This window comes from Oxyura jamaicensis, chromosome 2, assembly GCF_011077185.1.
Source record: "Oxyura jamaicensis isolate SHBP4307 breed ruddy duck chromosome 2, BPBGC_Ojam_1.0, whole genome shotgun sequence".
Lineage (NCBI taxonomy): Eukaryota > Metazoa > Chordata > Aves > Anseriformes > Anatidae > Oxyura > Oxyura jamaicensis.
Window position 1 is genome coordinate 125,869,652 of NC_048894.1, and position 21,006 is coordinate 125,890,657.

Here is a 21,006-nt window from a genome sequence, read left to right on the forward strand (position 1 = left end):
CTGAAAACCAGCAACTTTACCATTGTACAGTAAGTTTTTAATTTATCTAAAATCTCTAGAGTTGTTACTTTCACCAATGTAAAGTGCTGAACATATTTTAAGGACAATTTTAATTTTCCAAATTTTACCCTCAAGGAGTGAGGCTACAAAATATTACATGATTAATGTCTTGAAAATCGCCCGAGTACATAAGTTGAAGAGGAGAAAAAGTTGAAGTAGTCCATTTGTCACAAAGTAATTGTGATCTTACATCATTATTCTCCTCCCACAGAGCGTGGGAGGAAAATCCTCTACCCGGTAAGCACAAAACATTAACATGGTGATGACCAAACTTTTTTTTTTTTTTTTTTTTTTTAATCTCAGTGACCTTTCTCCCACAGAAGAGGGATTGCACCATAACCTATGTTTGTAGAAGCATCGCGCTCGAAGCTTTGTTTCATGACATGCAACACTCGTTAAAACCTGAACTGATAAAGTCAACATTCTTCTCTCTCGGCTGCCCTACTGACGACACTCAAGCAAGCTTTGTAGATGACTAATAATCACAAAATCTATGTGCTCTTTTCTGGATCTTCCCACTGTTGTGCAACACATCGAGGTCACAGCGTTAATATGTTCCCATAACATTGCCACCTAGTGAGCTACATTTAAGAAGAAATCCCACTCCAATCCAATTTACTGTTTGTCAAAAAATCCTTCAAAGTTGGACGTTTTCCATGGGAAAAAAACACCAAATGCCTCGTCTGCTAATTACAGAGCTTTGATCCGCCTGTATTTTAAAAACGTTATAGTTTTATTTCCAGATTCACTCAATCTTAAAATAAGAGTTCCTGCTATCTTCTTCTCTCCCAGTTGTTGAAATTCAGCTTACAGCCCAGCCTTCACCCTCACTTTCAGCTAGGAAAATCTGCTATTTCTCATTAGCACCAACCAAAACATGGCCTGAAAAGTTTCTTCTTCTGTGCCACTAATTCCCTTGTCCACTTCACACTTCATTATATAAACCAATAGGTTTAGGTAGGTCAGAGGATAGTAAAAACTATCCCTTTGAATGGGACAGGAAAAACAAGGAAAGGGGAAAAATCAAATAGCCACTGCTGCCATTTATAACATTGACGTAATTTGTATACGTGAACAGAAGCAACAGATTTTCCACATTTAATACCGGTATTTAAGAAAAGCCTTTTACATATTGTGTTCAATGCAGTTGTTGAATATAATGGCCTGATGAATCTTTCTTGAACCTCAAAGCCAAAAATGAATTTAAAGTCCTGTAAAACAGTGTTGATTGTTCCAGATACACAGACCACTTCATGTTGGGAAGCCACCAGAAACTTCTTCAGCACCTAATATGAAAAATCGTAATGCTGTAGTATTCTCCTCATTGCTTACACTTGGTAAAGAATTTGCAACTTTTTATGGCTAAATCACTACTTGTTTAAAATGTTAATTATCAGATACAGGACTAGCGAAACAAGCAAAAGGGAGTTCAGTATTACAGGACACACAAAGTCCTTAAAGGCTGCCTTTAAGGACTCTTCAAGGCTGCTTAGGAATACCAGGCATTTTCAGTATGCCAAAACTCCTTTGGAGAATTGTGACTAGCTGCAGTTAGTGCTTAGATCTCTTCCAGCTTCTAACTAAATTCACGAAATTCTTCAGAACTATGAAGAAACCTTTTAATATTATCCATGGTGTTTCACCAAATACTAGTTTCAATATTAGCAGTTTGCTCACCACACAGTTCGTGAGAATTACGATTCTACAGCAGAACACCCGCTCTAAGAGGTCACAAATCAAATCAACAGAAACACAGTTTTAAAAATTTTCAACTTTGAAATTTATTTAGAACTCAGGGGTTAAGCGTGGCAAGTTTCCAATTGTCTGTTAATAGCATACCCATGTCACTACCAAGTAAATTGCACTAATTCCCTCTGCCCCCCTCCCCCTTAGAAATCTGCAGGTTAGTTTGCTTAACAGCCAGTGGTTTTGCAAATAGTGTATTCTAGGACACTACTGCATTTCCTGAGTGTTCAAAGCTTCTGTATGATACATTAAGCTGAAGAAAAAAAGAAACAATGAAATTATCATTCAGAAATAAAACAGCTATTTTAAATTACTGCTGAAGTATGGAATCATAAAATGTGATGCATTTTGACAGGAAATTGTTTTGGGTTACTTAAAAAAAATATTTTATGACATCCTTTTTACTTCAGTTTTAAACTAAACAGTTTTGAGCTTCAACTCATTAACCTCAAGACTATTAAAAATGGCTGAAGAACTTAAGATTCGCTCAGACACAAATGTAGTTGGGACTAAAATATCCATGTCAGTACTCCCTTAACTTTTAGGGTATATTCCTAGTGGCTCTAACAAAAGCAGCATAATAGGGTGTTTCTGGTTTTGTGTTCATTTTCTTTTAGTGCTCTTGAAAATGAGTTACTAATAGCACTGACCAGAGTGCTCAAACATAGGATTTCAGACAATCGCTTTGCAGTACACTTCAGCTTTATCATGCAAAACCAATCTAGTTATAAACATCCCCACACTAAACACGATAAATTGTGCCAAAGTATGTGATGTGAATAAACGTCAGCTAATCTATCAACACATTGACATACGTCAGCTTGTCTATCAAGCATTGCTCAAGTCCAGAGTAAGATTTCTTTTGTCAGAACTGAACTCCTCCATGGGCAGACTGCATAGTCTATGTATAAAGTTACCGGTTTTTGCATGGAAAACCTCAAAGGTTGTACTTATGTTGGCAATAAGGTTTAGAGAAGAGTTTTAACCCTCTAAATTCACAATCAGTTAATACATCAACGAAGAGGTCCCACCATCTGTCAGCAGGACTTTTCTATAAAAGACCACAATCATTTCTTAATCAAAAATCTGAAGCAGAGACAGCCGATGGAAATGCTAACTACATTGTTCTTGCATCATTTTTCACAATACATTCTCATTTACAGATGACTTTGGCAGAAGGGTTCTTCAGGCTGCGACTGAACAAAAAGCAACTTCTTGTCTCAGTTTAAGCTTTTCTTTTTTCTTTAAATGGAAATTTGTTTCAAACAAATAATTTATAGTATAGGCAATTACCAACAGGAATTACCAAGAGGTGATGTTTCACTCTAGTATTATGTGAGTGGCTTGCCAATCCTTTTCCTCTAAAAAATTTGTAAAAACATTGGAAATAACTATTATTTTTTTTAAAAAGCTCTATAAACATCTGCTTAATGCCCTTTCCTTCAAATACAAGACCTCCACATGTCCCGTCTTTTTTTTGTGGATTTAAGGGAGAGGTCAGAGAAGAGGTAAAAGATAGGATAACTATCTTTTCAGTTGTTATGATAGAAAATTTGAATGACTACTGCTCTAAAGATTAAATACAGACTTCACATAATCCATCACAACAGTGGAAATAAACCATAACTGAAACCATATAAAATCCATATCAGGTCAAGTGACGGTACATTAAGAATAACCTTACATGTTATACAGAAGGTAATGCAGACAGATTAAAAGCCACTGTCAGTACGATCATAGTCTTACTGTACAGACAGGTGACTCAAGTATTTCTAATTACTAAAGGGGAAAAATTAGGTTATAAAAGAAAAACGCATCAAACACACTTTCTTCAAATGTCTATACTATGATTTAAATTAAAAGCCTTAAACATTCTCCTACATACTTCACTTCCAACTTAAATGGAATATTGCTGTCAATATACAAACCTTAGAGAGGGCACTTCTAATCTAGTTAGTATAACTATGCTAAAGAACAGCTATCTTACAAAGGAGATTAAGTTCAGATGTTTAGAAACTTTAACAGTAAGAGAAAGTTAGAAACTTTAAACAGCTACTTGTGTTTAACTATAATTACCTTTTAGAGAACATTAGACTAAACTCCAGTATTTTATACGGTCATTGTATTAAAAGAAACTTCTACCACATCTAAAGGATAAGGCATAGCCATCTACTAATTGGCATATTTGTTTATTTGTCTCGGTTGTGAAAAGGTCCTTATTTGTGTAAGCAGCAAAACAAATTTCAACTGAATGATTGCTATATGCAAAAGGACTGAAGGCAATTGCCTCTGCAGTGAACTTTACAGTTCTCAACAGCACACACGCAACATGCTATCTGAAAAAGTTACTAACTGAACTACATGTATTAAATACTGAAAAAAGTTTTACATTTTTATTATAATTTATTTTATTTAACAATCTAAGAAGTTTGCAGCCATCAGAAGTTCCAGTGCAATTTCAGGTGCAATTGGGAATTCAGGAATCTCCGTAGAGCTGTTAGTATAGCGGACCTTGTAGGTGAAATACATGCATACTTTGGATAGGACATGGGATGGGATCTCTCTAAAATTCACCTCATTTGTTTCATTTTCTGCAAACTGTCCTGTAGAAGAAAAAAACAACAAACCCAAAATCAGAATCTCAATTCACTGCAAAAATGAAACACTTCACTACGCTAATACAATGCATTCCAAATAGACTTGCTAGGTCCCGTATTCCTAGGTATTACACTCTTCAATGCAAAGCAGGATGTGCCACATTCACAGCCCTCAGGAATATGAGGATCCCTTGCATTTAAAAAACTTTGTTCATTTTGGCTAGAAAATAATAATAATATTCTGAACAACTACACCAGAAATTTAGGTTCAATTCTGATGCTTGCTTTTGATAGGTGCTCTAAAGCTGTAGCACATTCTGCGATAAAGCCCACACTAACAACATCTACAAATAGAAGTATCAATCTATATTTTAGCTAGCTTTCTCAATAAAAGAAAATGGTTTAATATATATTCCATATTTGCATAGGCACACTTATCAGTTTTGTTTCCTTTGTTATCCGACTACCTTTCGATTTCTTGGACAGTTTCAGTTGAAACCTCTAAAGTTACATTAACTTGCTGAGCTGTGAGAACAGGCAGGCAGGAGGGAAAGGAAAACCCAAGTTTGGGAAGAAAGGTTACATACAGCAGGGGTTTATCCCTATTAGATTTGAAGAATTTATCCAAAGCTCAAATCTCAAAACTCAAGTATATTTGAATCTTTCTTTTGTGTCCTCTAAGGATGAAATTTAGAAGATATGACATCATCTTGTCATTGGTCCCACTGCCATCCTACTGTTATATCTTTGTCACCATTTTTCTCATCTCTCAATTGTAAATTCATTAAGGTGAAAGATAATATAAAGCCTACTAACATGCACTCCACATTTATAGGAGACCCAGCAACATGTAGTTACCAGTACCTCCATAGGAATCCCTTTCATAGTAACTAGGAAACGGAGTTATTTACTAATGTCTACACATATTTGTGTAGAAGTACCTGAACATATGTACTGAAGCCAATCTGGCTTGAATTCTATTACAGGAACAGTAGGAAGCAACACAAATGTTAGCATATTGAAAATGCCACAATACTGAAGGAGAGAACATACAACCATCAGTGAGATGATGACACACTTAAGTGGACAGCAAAAATGGGTTTGCAAGGAAAATTATTCATCTTGCAAGTATGTATACAGCATGTGCTTAAAAGCTGACTCCTTTACAGAGTAGATTTTCTAGCCCTCTGAACAGGCTACTTTGCCTTTTACTTCTTCACATTGTTATAGACTGGAACAAATTCAGAGCAGATATTGTAACTACTCTTCCTCTTACAAACCTGGGAAGCTGACAAAGACTAGATCAGACACAATAGATCTGCTATGTATTTTCAAGCACAACCATTACAATGACATACAGCAGAATATTAAATTGAGAACTTTAATTGCTCAATTTGCCCCAGTTGCTGAGTAATTTCAAAGTATAGTCAGCAAACAGATCCTTCCAGCAATCAGAGGCCCATGTAGACTACTGTCCACCACTCAAGTGACCAAAGAAAAATATATGGCTTGAGGATAAGGAAGAGGGAAAGCACAAATGTTAACTTCTCCCCACTCTCTCCTCCACCATTCAGGCTTCAACAATTAGTTCAGACACTTCTTAAACTGGAGGTAGTCTCATGCATCTAGCAAAACATGAGGGCTTTCCCTTCTGTAAATTTATCTCCCTCCTTCAAACTTAGGCTTACTTTTGCCATTAAGCTCAGGAACTCCTTGCCATAAGATTTTGTGAATACTCAAAGTTCCACCACAGAGGAGGAGCTTTGAAGAGCTACCGGCTCGTTTGTATTGAATTTGACAGCTGCAAGTTTCACATAATGCCCTCAAGTTCTCATAACAGGGGAAACTCATGGCAAGAACATCATAAGATGCCAGCTGTCCAGAAACAGAGTCCAGTTATATGGTATACAACACTCCACAGAGGTAGACTGTTCCAGTGGAAACAGAACTTGTCAGGTTTTGAACAAGTTATTATTTGTTCCAGCTTTCACTCACGACGTTATATAAATTTAAACAGTCCAACAGAGAAAAAAGACATGAAGGTATTAAATCTTTTGTACCTACCTGGTCCACTCAACATAGCTTTTATTGTTCCTGATGTTAACGCATGCTCTCTTTTTACAATGAACTCATGGCCATCAGAAGATATTAACTTCACGTACATAGCATCTGGGCCCTCGCACCCACCGTATGTTTTCTCTTCTCCATCTATGGTGGAAAACATTAACAGTTTCAGAACACAATAACTGATTCATATTACTAAAAATGCAAGCTGCAGCTTTTCCTGTGACTAAGTTTGCAGACAGAAGAACCACTGACTACCACCAAAAATAAGAGAGAAGAATTTACATATTTGAGGACTTCTCTGAAGAGTTCAGCAACCTATTTAAAAGGAGGAATTTTTAGAAAAATGTAGGATTTTTGATTAATATCTCCCCTCTCTCCTCTGTTCATCACCAAATTCTGACATTTCAGAAATCTACGCACAGAATAAATTTTCTTTTAGACAAATTCTCAAGTGAACAATATTTACTTAGTATGAGAACGTGCTATTTCTTCCACTCGCAATGCTATCACCTTGCCTGTCAAGCTAATACTTACTAGAAGTCATAATAAATACTAAAAAAGTAAATCACCAAAAAGTCATCTAAATATTTAAAAATACGGACTGCAAGAAAAAAAAGAGCTTTTTGAAGCACAGCAGGAATGACAGCAGCCCAACAAGGTATTTTTGTACTAGAGAAATGAAATAGGATTCATTCCTTCCCCACTGCCCAGTCACATCGACAACATTAGTGCACACCTATATCATGACCTTCGGTGAAAATGCACCAAAACCAGGGAAATTTGGAAAGCCTCCCAACACCAGTTTTGACTAGGCTTTTTCTGTTTCCCTTCTCTATCTCACTATGTACCTGCTCCCTGCTTTCACTATAAACCCTAATCTTCCTTCCCTTTTTCTTCATTCATTTATTCTCTCATAATTAACAGCACTACCTTTAAGTTGAAAAAACAGTACTATTGTTGCCACCATTGCACTGTTCACTCCGTACGCTCACACTTTCCCCTTCTTGCACTTGCCCTGCCTGTTCAGGCAGCGTGCTCTCTGGGGCAGGAACCACTGACTGCTTTCTGCCCATGTTGTGCTTAGCACTACAGGACCCCATAGCACCAAGATGACTGCATCTGTACTTGGTCTTCATACATTTCTGTAAAATGCTGAGTAATGAAGACCATAGTAATTTTAAAAATTAAAAAAAAAAAAAAAAAAACTTTTTAAGTGCAAAAACACCCACCAACCCAGTAGATCTACCATTTCTATCATATTCAGACTGGACAGCTAATGCCTTATTTCAAATACTGTATTTTCTAAGGGAGTCAAGAACTGATGTAAGTATTGCTTCAGTTTTATTAAAAATTAATATTTGAACTTACGGCACATAAGACTTAATTTTCAGAACAGTATTCATTTTGGCAGAGAGGTAAAAATGAGAGTTATGAAAGTTCTTACAGCTTGGAAAAGTGTAACAGAAGAGATCTGTACACTTCTAGAAAAGTAATTTCAAGTATTTCAGTATTTCATGATCGCACGTAGAAGTACAGAAGATAAACCAGACACTACAAACTTGATGTTTGACTGTTAGTGTTGTTTCTCCTTCCGACAAAATAAAAATAGAAATTACATTAATTGTGATATATTGCCTTTCATTGTATATAGTGCTATAGCAAATACAATACTCCCCCCATTCAATTAAGTTGCTTTGTGAATTACAAGTTAAAATAAAATTACCATATAACTATTGCCAATTTTAAGAAAGTATTGTCAAGTGCCAAAGAAGCTAAAATACTTTCAGGAAAAGTGTAGCTAAATCCAGAATCTGTCCAACCTTGATTCATTAACCATCATTTGTAGCAAGACAGATAATGACAGTTTCAGACAATTAGTCAAATCTCACACACACTGTAATTTATCAGTCAGTGCTTATTATGAGCTCTCAGACAGAATTAGACAGGCTGACCTTAGTAAACAAAAAATATTTAAGTCGGTATATAGTGATTTTTTCTTGTCCTCTATCTAAAAGTCTTTTGCTATAAACCTAAAGGCATCCTATTTTAGCATATACATTTTCATCAATAAACATGTTAAGCTCAATGAAATTTACTGTTTGATAGAAAAGCTCTGAACAAATTGTTCAATGAACAAACATTCACTTGAGAAATTCCTCTTAAAAAGAAAGAAACATCTGTAGGAAATTCCACTGAGGTTTCAAACTACAAGAAAAATTAGTGACAGGGTCGACAATTAAGGCCTTGCAACTCACCTTCTCTACCAGAGTAAGAGAGAAAATGTTTCACATAGGAAACAAGTCTAAGAAAAATCAACTTACCCATTCTCTTTTTATAAAAAAATTATTTATTTTCAACAGCAGCTTTTGCAATAGGAGCGTCTGAAAAACACAAATGACAACATTTGCAGTCAGCAGTCCAATTTCTTATGTCAGCATTAGTTACTAGTCTTTATATTGCTATAAACACTATTAAATAAAAGAACAATGATATACAACATGCAACATTATGAACACTTAACCAAGTTTACAAGTTTTTTGTACGTTTTGTTTTGCTTTTGTTTGTTTGATTTTTGCTATCCAAATATCCCTACCAGCTCGCCTCAGTCTAGTATTTCTAAACTGTAGCTCTTGGAAGAAAACGTTCCCCTAAGGTTTTTAAAAGCCATTGACTTTAAAGCCAGTGTTACCTCAGTAGCTTATTACCTTTATTACTATGGACACCACCCCTGCAATGGTAGGGGGGAGGTAAAGGAGGCAAGTTCTAGCACAATACAGAAGGCACTTAAGAGACTAACCAGTCTGTCCACAGGAGAAAAGAAGCCAGAGAACAGCTCAGTATGATGTGAACAGAGGAGGTAGATTTATCGTATGACTGTCCCAGTATTCAGGAGAGACCTCGACAAGCTGAAGAAAGGGGCCAGCAGGAATCCCCTGAAGTTCATCAAAGGAAAAGGCACCTTTGGAAGAACTGCAAAGTAGTCCATGCACCAGTACTTCCTGGGGGCTGACCACTAGGACAGCAGCTTTGCAGGAAGAGACCTGAGGGTGCTGGCAGACACCATGTTGAACATGTGCCAGCAACATGCCCTTGCAGCAAAGCAGGTCAACAACATCCCAGGCTCATCCCAGGCTGCTTGAGGAGGCATGCTGCTGGCAGGCTAAGGGAGGGCATCCTTCCCCTCTGCTCGGCGCCAGTGGGACACATCTGGAGTCTGGGTCCTCTGTACAAGAGGGACTGAAGGGTGTCCTGCAACTGACCTCAAAGATGAGCAAAGGATTGGAGCGCGCCTGTCACATAAGGAGAGGCTGAGAGAGTTGGGACAGTTTAGGTGGGAGAAGAGAAGGCTCAGGGCGCAAGCTAATCAGTGTGCACTAAATACCTGGCCTTCCAACCTGTCCTTCCTAGAAGATTGACGACGGTTCCCGACACAGACGCCAATGTCACCTAGATAATCTACTTCGGATATTTAATGCAGGTATTCGTGTGGTGTAGAGCCAGGAGCACCACAGCTTACAAGCTGACACACAGCCTGCTGCAGACATTTTTTGCCACAGAAATGAATCTGAAGGGTGATAGAAACAGAACGCTTATTTGCATAACAAATCCAGTATTTTCAGACTCAACATACATTTCTTTACACCAAACCGCATCTCTGCTGAGGAACAGAAAGCTTTGGAAGAGAAATTCCACCCACCTGCTGCCCTAAAATTCCTTTCATGTCTGCAGCTCTCCCCAAACATTAACCCAGCACAAATCAATGACATCCTGTTGTGTGCCCACACGTCCAGGAAAACATGACCAGTGATTCTGGTTGGTTTCCCAGCCGACACCCGGAGTCAGGGGCAGCACAGAGACTGGTAAGGATTCTGGCAATTCATTTCACTGCTTCCAAAAGCAATGAGCAACAGCAGAAGCACGAACTGCAATTGCAGTAAAGGACCCCAGAGCAGGAATGTGTGAAAAAACAGAACAGAGACAGCTTCCCATATCTTCTCCCTCCTATAGCTGTTGTAAAAACTTAGCAGAAAAAAAGTAAGCAAGTTGAGGAGGGAGCAGAAAGATCTGGAAGAAGTTTCACAGAGATTCCTGAGCAAAGTCAAAAAGAATTATATCTTTAGAGGATGCAGCCCCTTGCTATTACAGATGGCTTCACTACTCAAGAGTACTTTGGTGCTGAGTGTGCTGATTTGTTCCAGCTCTTTTTCACAACTATTCTGTGCAAGCAAACATGAAATGATCTGAATGGTTCCTCAAGCTTTCACAAGAAGGCACTCTGTTAAGTATACCTAATCAAACTACACACACATTACCAGAAAAATAATGGTTTTTAGGTATCTGTAGAACACTGAGCTAAAAGCATCCTCTGTCTACACCGCTGTTGTCTTTGAAAGTGATCCCAACTTGACCGAAATATTTCAAAAGATTCTTTTCCATTGGTATAAGGCAAATCTTCTACCAGGTGAAAAGTTCCTGAACATCAGGCACACTCATGAATGCCCTTTGAGGCTCAGTTTGTGTAGATTGTCACACCTCAATAACAAACGTTGAATGCCTTTGTCATTTTCAAAAAGTCCAGTAACTCTTACAAGGAAATTACATTCAGGTGCCGGAACAGTGGCAGCACAAAAGCTGATGACATCTTTCACCTGTTTCAGCAGGTTCTGTGAACGGAAATCAAGCATCCTGAAGAGTATCTGTTACTCAGGAACAGAAAGGATACCTTACATCGTTACTCCTGTTTCACAGAAGAGAGCATCACTTGTGCTACCCCTTCCTCTAGCCACAAAACCCTCCTGTACACTCCAAGAGAGTAGTGAAACTGCTTATTTTTATGAATAAGCATGAGTGATGCCATCATACCAGTGGATGTACTGCTGAAAATAAAGCGTTTCCAATAGAGTCCCCAGTTTCCAATACAAATAATGCCACTAAATATAGGAATAAGGTCAGGCTAGTTGGGGAATGCAATTACATTGCCACTTTCCAAGGTGAAAGCATAATTTGAGGGAGCTAACACATTAAGCCTGGGGAACCAAGACAATGTCTACACCAAAATATTGGAGCTATGGCAAAAAAAAAAACACAGTATTTTAATAACATCAACTGAAATGTACTATCATATGACGAGAGAGAAAAAAAAACACGGCTATTAACACCTAAGAAAAAAAAAAAAAAAAAAAAAAAAAAAAAAAAAGAAAAAAAAGAAAAAAAAAGAAAAAAAGAAAAAAGAAAAAAAAAGAAAACATGATCAGGCTTAGTGGTCAATTGTATGAGATAAAGGAAAACAGGATGCAAGTTGGCACGCTGGACTAGCTAATACCTAAAACCCAAACCAGCCATTTCCCTGAAAACAGGAAAGGGGGGCTAATTAGATGCAATCTGGACTAAGCAAATCATTTGGGGTTAAATAAATGTGGTAAGAGGATAATCTTAAAAGGAGAAAAACTGTCCAACTATACCCTGTGATGTTGCAAATGTGGAACATTCAGACTGCAAAAGAACTACTAGTTCCTCCAACAATGATACAAAACTTGTTATTTTAACAATGTTGCCAGAAAAACTAAGTCAGGTTTAGATGAGACAGAAGTGGAAGGCACTGTAACAGAAGGGGAACAGAGCGTCACACCAAGAAGTGACTGATCTTGAAAAATGGCATACTAGAAGCTACACGAAATGAAACTGTACAAAATGCAGGAATCCTGCACACAAGGACTGACTTCTTTTACACAGCCAATGGCTCATCATTTGGAAGTGTTAGTCTTTCTGTGGTCAGCTATAAGATGATGCAGCTCTGAAGTATTTAAAAAAATAAAAGTAAGGGGGGAAGGGTAGAGGCACATACAAATCAAGGAACTTTTTGCAACAGAGACAGGGAAATATTAACGCTGTTGTACCATACATACTCCAACTTGTCTGGAGTATCACATGCAATTCTGATTACCTGTTTTCAAGAAAAAAAAAAGTTCAAATTGGAAAAACTACAGAAAGAAGATACTGATGTGACCAAAGAGGCTGTAAAAGAAAGAGAAATTGAAAGTCTTGCTTGCTCAGTTTGGCAAAACAAAACTGGAATGAAGATAAATATAACAATTCATTAAAAGGATAAACAAAGAGGGTGAGGCATTGCCAAGATTATTCCTCAGTTTAAGTCTAACAAATGAGCATAAACTAACAAAGAATAAAGTTTCTATCACAACTCCACAATCCAAGTTTGGTTCTGAATACAGCACAAAAATAACATTGCATTGCTAAAAGCAGAAGACGCAGAAATCCTATCTACTTTTAAGAAAAAAGATCATACGTTCCACTATGTGACACATTCAACTTGTAAGCAAGGGACAGAGCTTGGTTTCACTCTAGTTCTTGCTATCACAGAATCATTAAGGTTGGAAAAGACCCCCAAGATCATCTGGTCCAACCATCCCCCTACTACCACTGTCGCCCACTAAACCATGTCCCTAAGCACCATGTCCAACCTTCCCTTGAACACCCGCAGGGACGGTGACGCCACTATGTCCATGGGCAACCCCTTCCAATGCCTGACTGCTCTTTCTGAGAAGGAAATGTCTCCTGGTTTCCAACCTGAACCTCCCCTGGTGCAACTTGAGGCCATTCCCTCTTGTCCTGTCACTAGTTATCCTGACATAACGTATCATTTCTGAAAAATAAAATTGTGGATAATGTTAGGAGTATAGATTTACTTCTGACAAAATATGGTAAGCAAAGAGCACGGAAAGATCATCGAAAACAAGAAATCTGGGAAAGCTAAAAAAAGCAGTAACAAACTGTTAACATCTATCAGTTCCTCTTCCGGATTAAGAGATGTTCAATGTGTCATGACACTGTGAAGATTTGAACATACTGCTGCTTGAAATGATTTTGTGAAAACCATCTTCTTCCCAACAACTACACCCAAGTGATCTGAGACAGTACTAACGTGATCCCACGCACGCCACAGCCTGTTTTCTTCAATTAACACAATGTTTCATAAGCTTACAGAAAAGTTTGTGGGAACAGCAGATGATTTACACCTTGAAGTAGAATATAGCCAAGTATCATAAACTATGATAACCAAACAACACAAGGCAAGTGTTCTTGTTAGCATGTTTAAATACGTTCTTATCCTCCTCATAACCCAAAGTAGAAATAATACAGTACAGTGAGGTTAGTTTTACTTCTCTCTTCTGTTTCTCTTGAAGCATCAAGTGGAAGAAAAACAACAACAAAAAAATATGTCCACAACCCTCCTAGCTTACTGCCAAAGCTGCACGCTTGTCTCCCAGGCTTCCCACCATTTTCAGAGTACCTGAAATACCTTGTATGTCTACAAGATGGGAAAGCAGCTGATGGACATATCCTAATTCAACTGGACACGTGCAAACACTGTGCAGATTCCAGAACCCCAACATTTTAGTCCAGTTAGCACAAGAAGATTAAATCAACACAAACATTTGCAAGCACTCAGATTCTTTGTTCCCACAGAGAACTCTCTAAAACTCAGATTCTGGTGCAGGGTAACTTCCAATTCTTTGCTGTACAATGCAGACTCACACAGGGCTTTTGTACGCTTCAACTGGTGACATTTCTGCGCTCGATGTGATCAACTTTTTGGAAAGTGTGGGACAAATAACACAAATGCCTTCACAATTCCTGGGTTAGTTGAGAAATCAAATGTGAAATTTTCTGGGTGTCATTTGTATATCAGGAAGGGTTACTCAGTAAACAAAGGCTCTTGTGTGCTAGAACAGCAGTCTCTCACTGTTTAATCCTAAACTTTAGTACTATTCTGGATCCTATACGCTATTTAGTTTAATAATAGCGCTCTTGAGTTTAGCACTCGTTGTTCAGGACACACCAAAAAAATCATTAGTGTAAATAAGGATTGAAGCATACTTAGAAAAACCATGAAAGAAAATTGGTACATGACGATTTCCCAATCAGCTCGTTCAACATCCCATGCCTGTGCACTACCATTCCAACACTCAGGGACAAACTGACAGGAGGTGCACTAAAGGTGAACGCTAGTTCAGACAAGCGGGAGGTGAGCTAGGATGCTGCCAGTGCAAGGAGTATCAAAGACCCCTCTTTATTTAAGATACACTTTTTCAAAGACAACTTTCTTTTCCAGTAATTCCCAAGAAAGAAAAAAAAGGGGTTATTGTTTTCTTCCTAACATACAATAAAAGTCCTGATTACTGTATACCTCTTGCTACTGGGGGGAAAAACAAGCTGATAGCATATTCCATTTTTTTTTCTTTATAGGGCACAGATTTCTGCCCTCTCATTATGAGCATTCATCAAAACCTACTGTTATACAAACCACCCCACAACAAAGATGACTAAACTCTGAACCCTTCCAGATAAAAGAAAACTTGTCTTATGTCCAAATTCCTTTATTTTAGAATTACAAAAATGCGTAATCTAAAGCTAAGTAAGCTTTCCAAAGATTTCAACTTGTCCCCACACAAACTATAAGGGACATAAGCATGAAGGCAAACCTATCAGAAGAACAAACATGAAGGTGGGAGACAGAAGAATCATCTCATTAGAGAATCATCTGGATCCCCTCACTGCACCAGTATTAAGTCTTTACATTAAGGTCAAAAGAAAGTAGCTAAATCTGTTCATCACCCATCCTAGTATGAAAAAAATAAAATCTCAAATAGCTTTTCTCTGATACAACAAGAAAAAACTGCCAAAAGTGGTTACAGTTTGTAAAGGTTATATATCTTACGCTTCCCAGTGTTGATGGTAAATCTTAGGGGAAAACGTTATTCACACTGCCTCAAAACACTAGACAGTTATCTCCAGATGTATTATGGAAAAACTAGCACTTATTCTCTTCTAAGTGACTCTTCATGTAACGAACAGCATTTCGCTCCTGGCAGTATTTTTGTCTTTAGTATGGCAAAAAGAGGAAACTTCAGTACAGAAAGGAATATTCGTAAACACGGGCACAAAGCTGCTCTTGCTCTGGAGGTACCTCAGCTGTCTGCTACTTGCATTTTCCTGGCCTCCTTCCAAACTGAACTTTTGCGAGCGATCTGCTGCAAAGCCAAGTAAACAGAGAGAAAGCCCACGACTATTTAGGCATCCCTATTGCGCAGGGCTTACTTATATCGCGACCTGCGATATCAGACACCTTCACCGAAGCCCCTTCAGACAGCACTGCGCGGTACAGGATAACGCCGGCCGTCGGAGGTGCAAGCTGGTGTCACTCGGTCCCTCCCCACGCGTGCACCTACAGCCGTGGATATCTCACCGGCGTGACAAGCCCTCCCGGCGGCGCAGGCTCTCCTCAGCAGCCCGATTTCCCTCCTACCCCCGGGTGCTGACAGAAGCCGGGGAGCGGTCACCCACAGCCGGGCAGCCCCTCTCCCGGCGGCCCCCACACCTCCGGGAGGCCCCCAGCCGCCTCCAGCCCCCGCCTCCCTCCACCCCAGCCCCGGCAAGGACCTGCCGGAGGCCGAGGCCCTGCCCCCGAGCTCCGGGAGGGCCGGGAGGGCCCCGAGGGCTCCCCCCGGCCCAGCCCGGCCCCGCCGCCCCCTCACCCGTCGGCGCCGCTCCCTCCGCCCCGCTCGCAGGGCCCCCGCCGCCTCGGGCCGAGCGCTTCCGCCAGGGCACGGCGTAACTTCCGCTCCCCCGCGCCCTGCCCTTGGAAGGGAGCGAGGCCGCCCGGTCCCGCCATGCCGCGCGGCGGGGCGCAAGGCACGCTGGGGGATGTAGTTTCCCGTGGGCGGGAGGGGGGCGGCCGCCATGTTAGGAGCGGGGCGGCCTTGCGCGGTGTCCTCCGCGAGTCCCGGGCGGTGCCTGCCTGCCGGGGGAGCCTGAGCGCGGGGCTGCGCCGCCGGGGAGGCGGCCCGCCGACATGCTGCTGCTCCGAGCCGCCGTCTGCTGCCGCCGGGCCGCCTCCGGCCCCGCCTGGCTGCGGGGGGCCGCCGCGCACCGAGGGCCGCCCGCCGCCTGCCGCCGCCGGGACAGCGCGGGGGGGCGGCAGGTATGGGGGGAGAGGTCTGCGGGGGGGGGAGGGGGGTGGTGGGCCTCGGCCTCACGGCGTTCTCCTTTCTGGAAAGAGCGGGGAAAACGTGGGAAGAAAGGACTGGGAGAAGACACGTGGGGTAAACCGGGGAGCTGCTGGGGATCGCCGGGCAGCGCGGCTCGGGTTTCCTTCTGCAGGCTGGCTTAGTGCCAAATGTGTGCTCAGCGGGGGTTTGCACCGGGACTTTGAGAGCTGCGGTCTGGGAGGCCTTCCTGCAGGCCGTGCGAAGAGGGGATGCGAGTGTAACGTTTGTACATCGCTTTGTCGATATTTAATGCTGATTTGAAGTAACTAGTTGGAATATTATAAAAGTAACGAATCAGTATATTATTTGAAATTTCTACGTGCCTCACAGTACATACCCTGACTTTAATTCCTAACTCGGGATACTGACAGTAGTAGCATCAGGACAAGGAGAAACCTTTGTGAAGTGCAGATGGGTACTGATGGTGCTTGCTCTCGTCTTCCAGGTTACGTCTTTTCAAGCATGGGCTGTTCGCAGCCTCAGCACATCCGCCCCTGCTGACCACCCGGAACATGGAAGATTAGTTTATAAAGGAAATTTGGCAAAGGCGGTGTTAGGTATGCGACTTGAAGAGATTTGATCTTTTTTTGTGTGTGTTTTGTTTTTGTTTGTTTCTTTAAAAACTTTTAAATGCACTGTTATAAAACTGAATGTTCTTTCAATCTCTGCTAAAACCTAAATCTTACGTACAACAACAACAAAAAATCTTGCAGTCTTGCTTGATTTTATGCTACTGCACTGTGTAATGATTAATGTTATTTTTTTTTCTATATTTCAGCTAATTTTAGGTCTGCAGGGAGTTCTGATAGTACAGTGCAACTCCATAATTGCTCAGCCTGCTTCTTTTTCTCTTGCAGCCTGTGGAGTGCATTTCTCAACCTAGGAGCCAACAGAGACTAGCTGTAACTGACATTACATTCTGTATGCTTTTTAATGTTACTGAAATGCCTATGAAGTAGGCACATACCATGATGAAAAGTGCTGTTTGTAATAAGACTTCTGTTCATCTTTCTTTGACCAGCTAATGTTCCAAAGGCCTAGTGAAAGTAGCCTATTGAATGTATTTTGTTATGCCTTTTGGAAATGAAGAAAGAAGTCTGGTTTGGCATACTTAATTTCAACAGCATCTTTAGACTTCTGGTTCTCATGGTGGCTCAAGGACTGGGGGTGATCCACAGCAGTGGTTACTGTCTTCCAAGTTGGATGCAAAGATGGCCATGGAGTTAGTATTGATTAACCTAGATTTTTCAACTTTCAGCACAGTGGGGGACCAAGCAAACTTTATGCTGTAAGGTCCACTGAATGTCTGCTTTGGTTGTTGGGGAAGGGAGAAATGCCTGGCCGTATCTGTGGTGATTGCTCCTGCCTGTGAGGTGAAAACTTCATACTTGTGCATAATTGCATAATAGCTGAGTTCATAATACAAACAGAGCCAGCTGCTAGCTTTGATAAACCCATTGTGAATATATAAACAAACCATAAGAGCAGAAGGAAGAGAGTACTGAGTTTCCTGGTCCTTGTTAATGACTTCATGTGTTTGAGAGTTTTTTTTAAAAGTGGATTTTCAATAACTTCAGCAGTTCAAGTAATGACATAAATTTATAGTAGCAGACTGTGCAATTATAGAGACAGTTTTCCTCATAAATATTAACCTTGTTTTTCTCTTCTTGTTTTATGTAGGTGTGAGGTTTTTCTCTTACTCCACCAGCGTATTCAACCTGTTCATGGTGCCCTACATCATGCTCAAAACTGGCATTGGATTTGATAGTCTGCTTATACAAGCTGCCTTTTATGGGTTGATAGGGTTTTTTACATTTGTAACGCCAGTCACTTTGCATATCCTTACAAAAGGATATGTGATTCGACTCTATTATAAGGAGGAAATGGACACCTATACAGCTATTACGTACAATGCAATCCTGACAGAAAAAGTGACTGTCTTCCATCAGAAGGATGTGAAGATTCCAGATATCACCAAGATGTTTACAACGTTTTATGCTAAAACTAAATCAATGCTTGTTAATCCACTGCTTTTCCAGAATCCTGAGGATTTTAACCGTCTCATGGGCTATGACAAATCCTTATATTTTGATTTTGAGGAGGAAAAGGAAAACGGTGAAAATAAATAACTTGAAGATCAGGAATGTCACTTATTGTTTATGGTGCAGAGATATATATGTACAAGCATGTTATGTTCTATTATATTTTCTTAAGTGTCAGGTAACATTTGAGTTCCCCAAATGTGTTTTGGAATGTACTGAAAAAAACGGTTCTAAACAATGTGCAGTCTTTCTTCAAAGTTAATGACACAAAACATACTAAAAATGCATATGTCTGTCTTGTGCTTGCTCTTCTTGATTTAGTTTATTTTTAACTATCCAGGAGAACGGTAAAATGCATGGGCTGTGCTGCAAACTCACAATCTCTGTTGTAAAATTCATATTAAAAAAATGATCAACATTTGTTACCTGTCAAGTACATAGTTAAATTTTTAAGATCAGAGAGAAATTGCATTTAATGCAAAAAGATAGGGGTCTTTTTTTCTTTCATTTTTTTTTCCTCCTGATGCTGCTCTTCATACCCTGAGAGTGGTGTTGGCTTTTACTTAGCCAGGAAAAGTCTACAGAAAGCAGACAGGTATTGTTACTAGTTCCTTTCAGAGGTCTGGAGGCCTCTGGAGAAGTTAGAAAGAACATCTGAGTCACAAAAAGGTATAGTCAACAGGTACTAAATGATGTGTTAAGATAGAGTCCCATTCCCAAGGAACACTGCTCCCAGATATGGAAAACAAGTAGCCTGTCTTTTCTGTGTGTGCTTGGGGGAGCATGTTAGCCTAAGAACTGTGCTGTGAAAATCCTGTCAAAGCATGCTGTATTTGGACCAACTTAGAATACCAGCAGCTAGTGGTTAAAATGGACTCTTTCACCATTTGTGAACGTTGGGGATGCTTTGTAGAGCTTGTGCCTTAAAAAGTATACCTCTTGATTTTTAGCTCTCCAAAGAAGGACATCTTTAATTCAAGTGAAGAGCATTAGATCTTTTCATGTGACTTTCCATGCTTAAATTAATTCTGCACTCTGAACATGTGAAACTTGGATTTAAATGTTTTTAATCCAAGTAGAAGTTTGTCACACAAACTGACAAGTACTTGCATAAAAATAATGGAAGTCCTAAATATTTTCAGACTTTAAAAATTGCTGAATCAAACAAGAATACGTACAGAATTCAAACTGATCCTTTCATATTAGGAGTTTACTTTGTAAATCTGATGCTTGCTACTAATTCCTAATTAGTCATCCTGATCCTGTGAATAAAGAAAAAATAATTATAACTACATTCACAGATGTTTCCTAAGTTCTAGCCAAGGAAAAAATGTATTGAAAAGTCTAAATGTATTCTAAAACTACTACCCCAATTTCTTCTTGTAGGTTGACACTGTAGATCATTTTAAAATAACTGTGTTTTTAAATATTGTTCTTACTGTTGAAACCACTCTTGATATAATTGCTAATTAAAAAGCAAAACAGTCCATTGAGTTACTTTTGAGGCACATTTGTGCTGGAGCAGCTTTGATTTGAAAAATCTGATTTAACCCCCTTAAGCCAGTATCACTCTATAGGTAAACGGTAATATACAAAAATGTATTCAACGCGTCATACTGAAGACAGGAGGCCAGTAACAAGCAATTCTGATCACTTGGTTGTAGTACTTGTCCTCAATGAAGTGATGTTTTACACCTAATTAAAAAAACGTTCATTCTTTCCATGTCTGTGCTCATTCTCTTCTTTTTGTGCTCACTGATGACATTCATCATCTTTAAATGCCAAATAGAGAGAGAGCGGGAACTCCTAAGTAGTATGAAAATCCTCAGCCTTTTCTTCTGCCTGATAAGAATTTTCATTGTTAAAATTTGGTATCTTTCTGAGTCAGATTTAAGCAGCAATAATAAGAGCTTTCCATCCCAGTGGTTAAGTTTCTCAAAGAAATTAGAGTCAGTAAGCAACGTTTCTTCTACCTGTTTGTCTCCTGTCAGTGAAATGCAAGCTCACTGGGTAAGTGGCTTTTGAAACATAGATAATTTAAAATAAATAAATAAATCTCCAGGTTTTTACCAGCAGGTAGGTGGCAATTCCGGCTATGATGCAGTCTCAGAAGAATATTTTATACTTCAAAATGTGCACCTTGGAAATAGTGGTAATTCCATAGCTTTTCTTTTAAAGTACTTTTATATTAAATGCAGTCTTACTAAAATTTGAAAAGAGTTTTTGCTTTCTAGCATTGGGAAAGGTCAAATTTACTAGAGATACACAGTATTCCACTGGGTCTACAATTTATTTGCTGCTAACTTGGCAAACTCTGAATTCAGGAAACAAACTGTAAATCTTCAAATCGTATTTCTTTTTATGGTCACCAAATAAATATGCCTTTGACCTGTTAGCATTTGCCTGTCCCTGTGTATAATTCCAGGA

At 39.6% G+C, this 21,006-nt stretch overlaps 2 protein-coding genes across 2 annotated transcripts; one reads left to right on the forward strand and one right to left on the reverse strand.

Annotated features, from left to right (window-relative positions):
* Positions 1–1,816: 1,816 nt before the first annotated feature.
* Positions 1,817–16,148, reverse strand: ELOC (elongin C). The gene is made up of 4 exons (XM_035316907.1): positions 16,025–16,148; positions 8,792–8,851; positions 6,468–6,611; positions 1,817–4,409 (listed from the first exon to the last, which is right to left on the reverse strand). Exons 2-4 carry the CDS (start codon positions 8,793–8,795, stop codon positions 4,219–4,221), a joined length of 339 nt encoding a protein of 112 aa, XP_035172798.1. The 5' UTR covers positions 8,796–8,851; positions 16,025–16,148; the 3' UTR covers positions 1,817–4,218.
* Positions 16,149–16,219: 71 nt separating this feature from the next.
* Positions 16,220–20,974, forward strand: TMEM70 (transmembrane protein 70). The gene is made up of 3 exons (XM_035316904.1): positions 16,220–16,470; positions 16,983–17,094; positions 18,218–20,974. Exons 1-3 carry the CDS (start codon positions 16,342–16,344, stop codon positions 18,664–18,666), a joined length of 690 nt encoding a protein of 229 aa, XP_035172795.1. The 5' UTR covers positions 16,220–16,341; the 3' UTR covers positions 18,667–20,974.
* The last annotated feature ends 32 nt before the right edge of the window (positions 20,975–21,006 follow it).

Coding starts and splice junctions, on each gene's coding strand:
- TMEM70 (XM_035316904.1), top strand. CDS start 16,342: ATGCTGCTGCTCCGAGCCGCCGTCTGCTGCCGCCGGGCCGCCTCCGGC. Junction 16,471..16,982: donor ACAGCGCGGGGGGGCGGCAG/GTATGGGGGGAG, acceptor CTCGTCTTCCAG/GTTACGTCTTTTCAAGCATG. Junction 17,095..18,217: donor TTTGGCAAAGGCGGTGTTAG/GTATGCGACTTG, acceptor TGTTTTATGTAG/GTGTGAGGTTTTTCTCTTAC.
- ELOC (XM_035316907.1), bottom strand. Junction 4,410..6,467: donor AGCTATGTTGAGTGGACCAG/GTAGGTACAAAA, acceptor TTTCTTCTACAG/GACAGTTTGCAGAAAATGAA.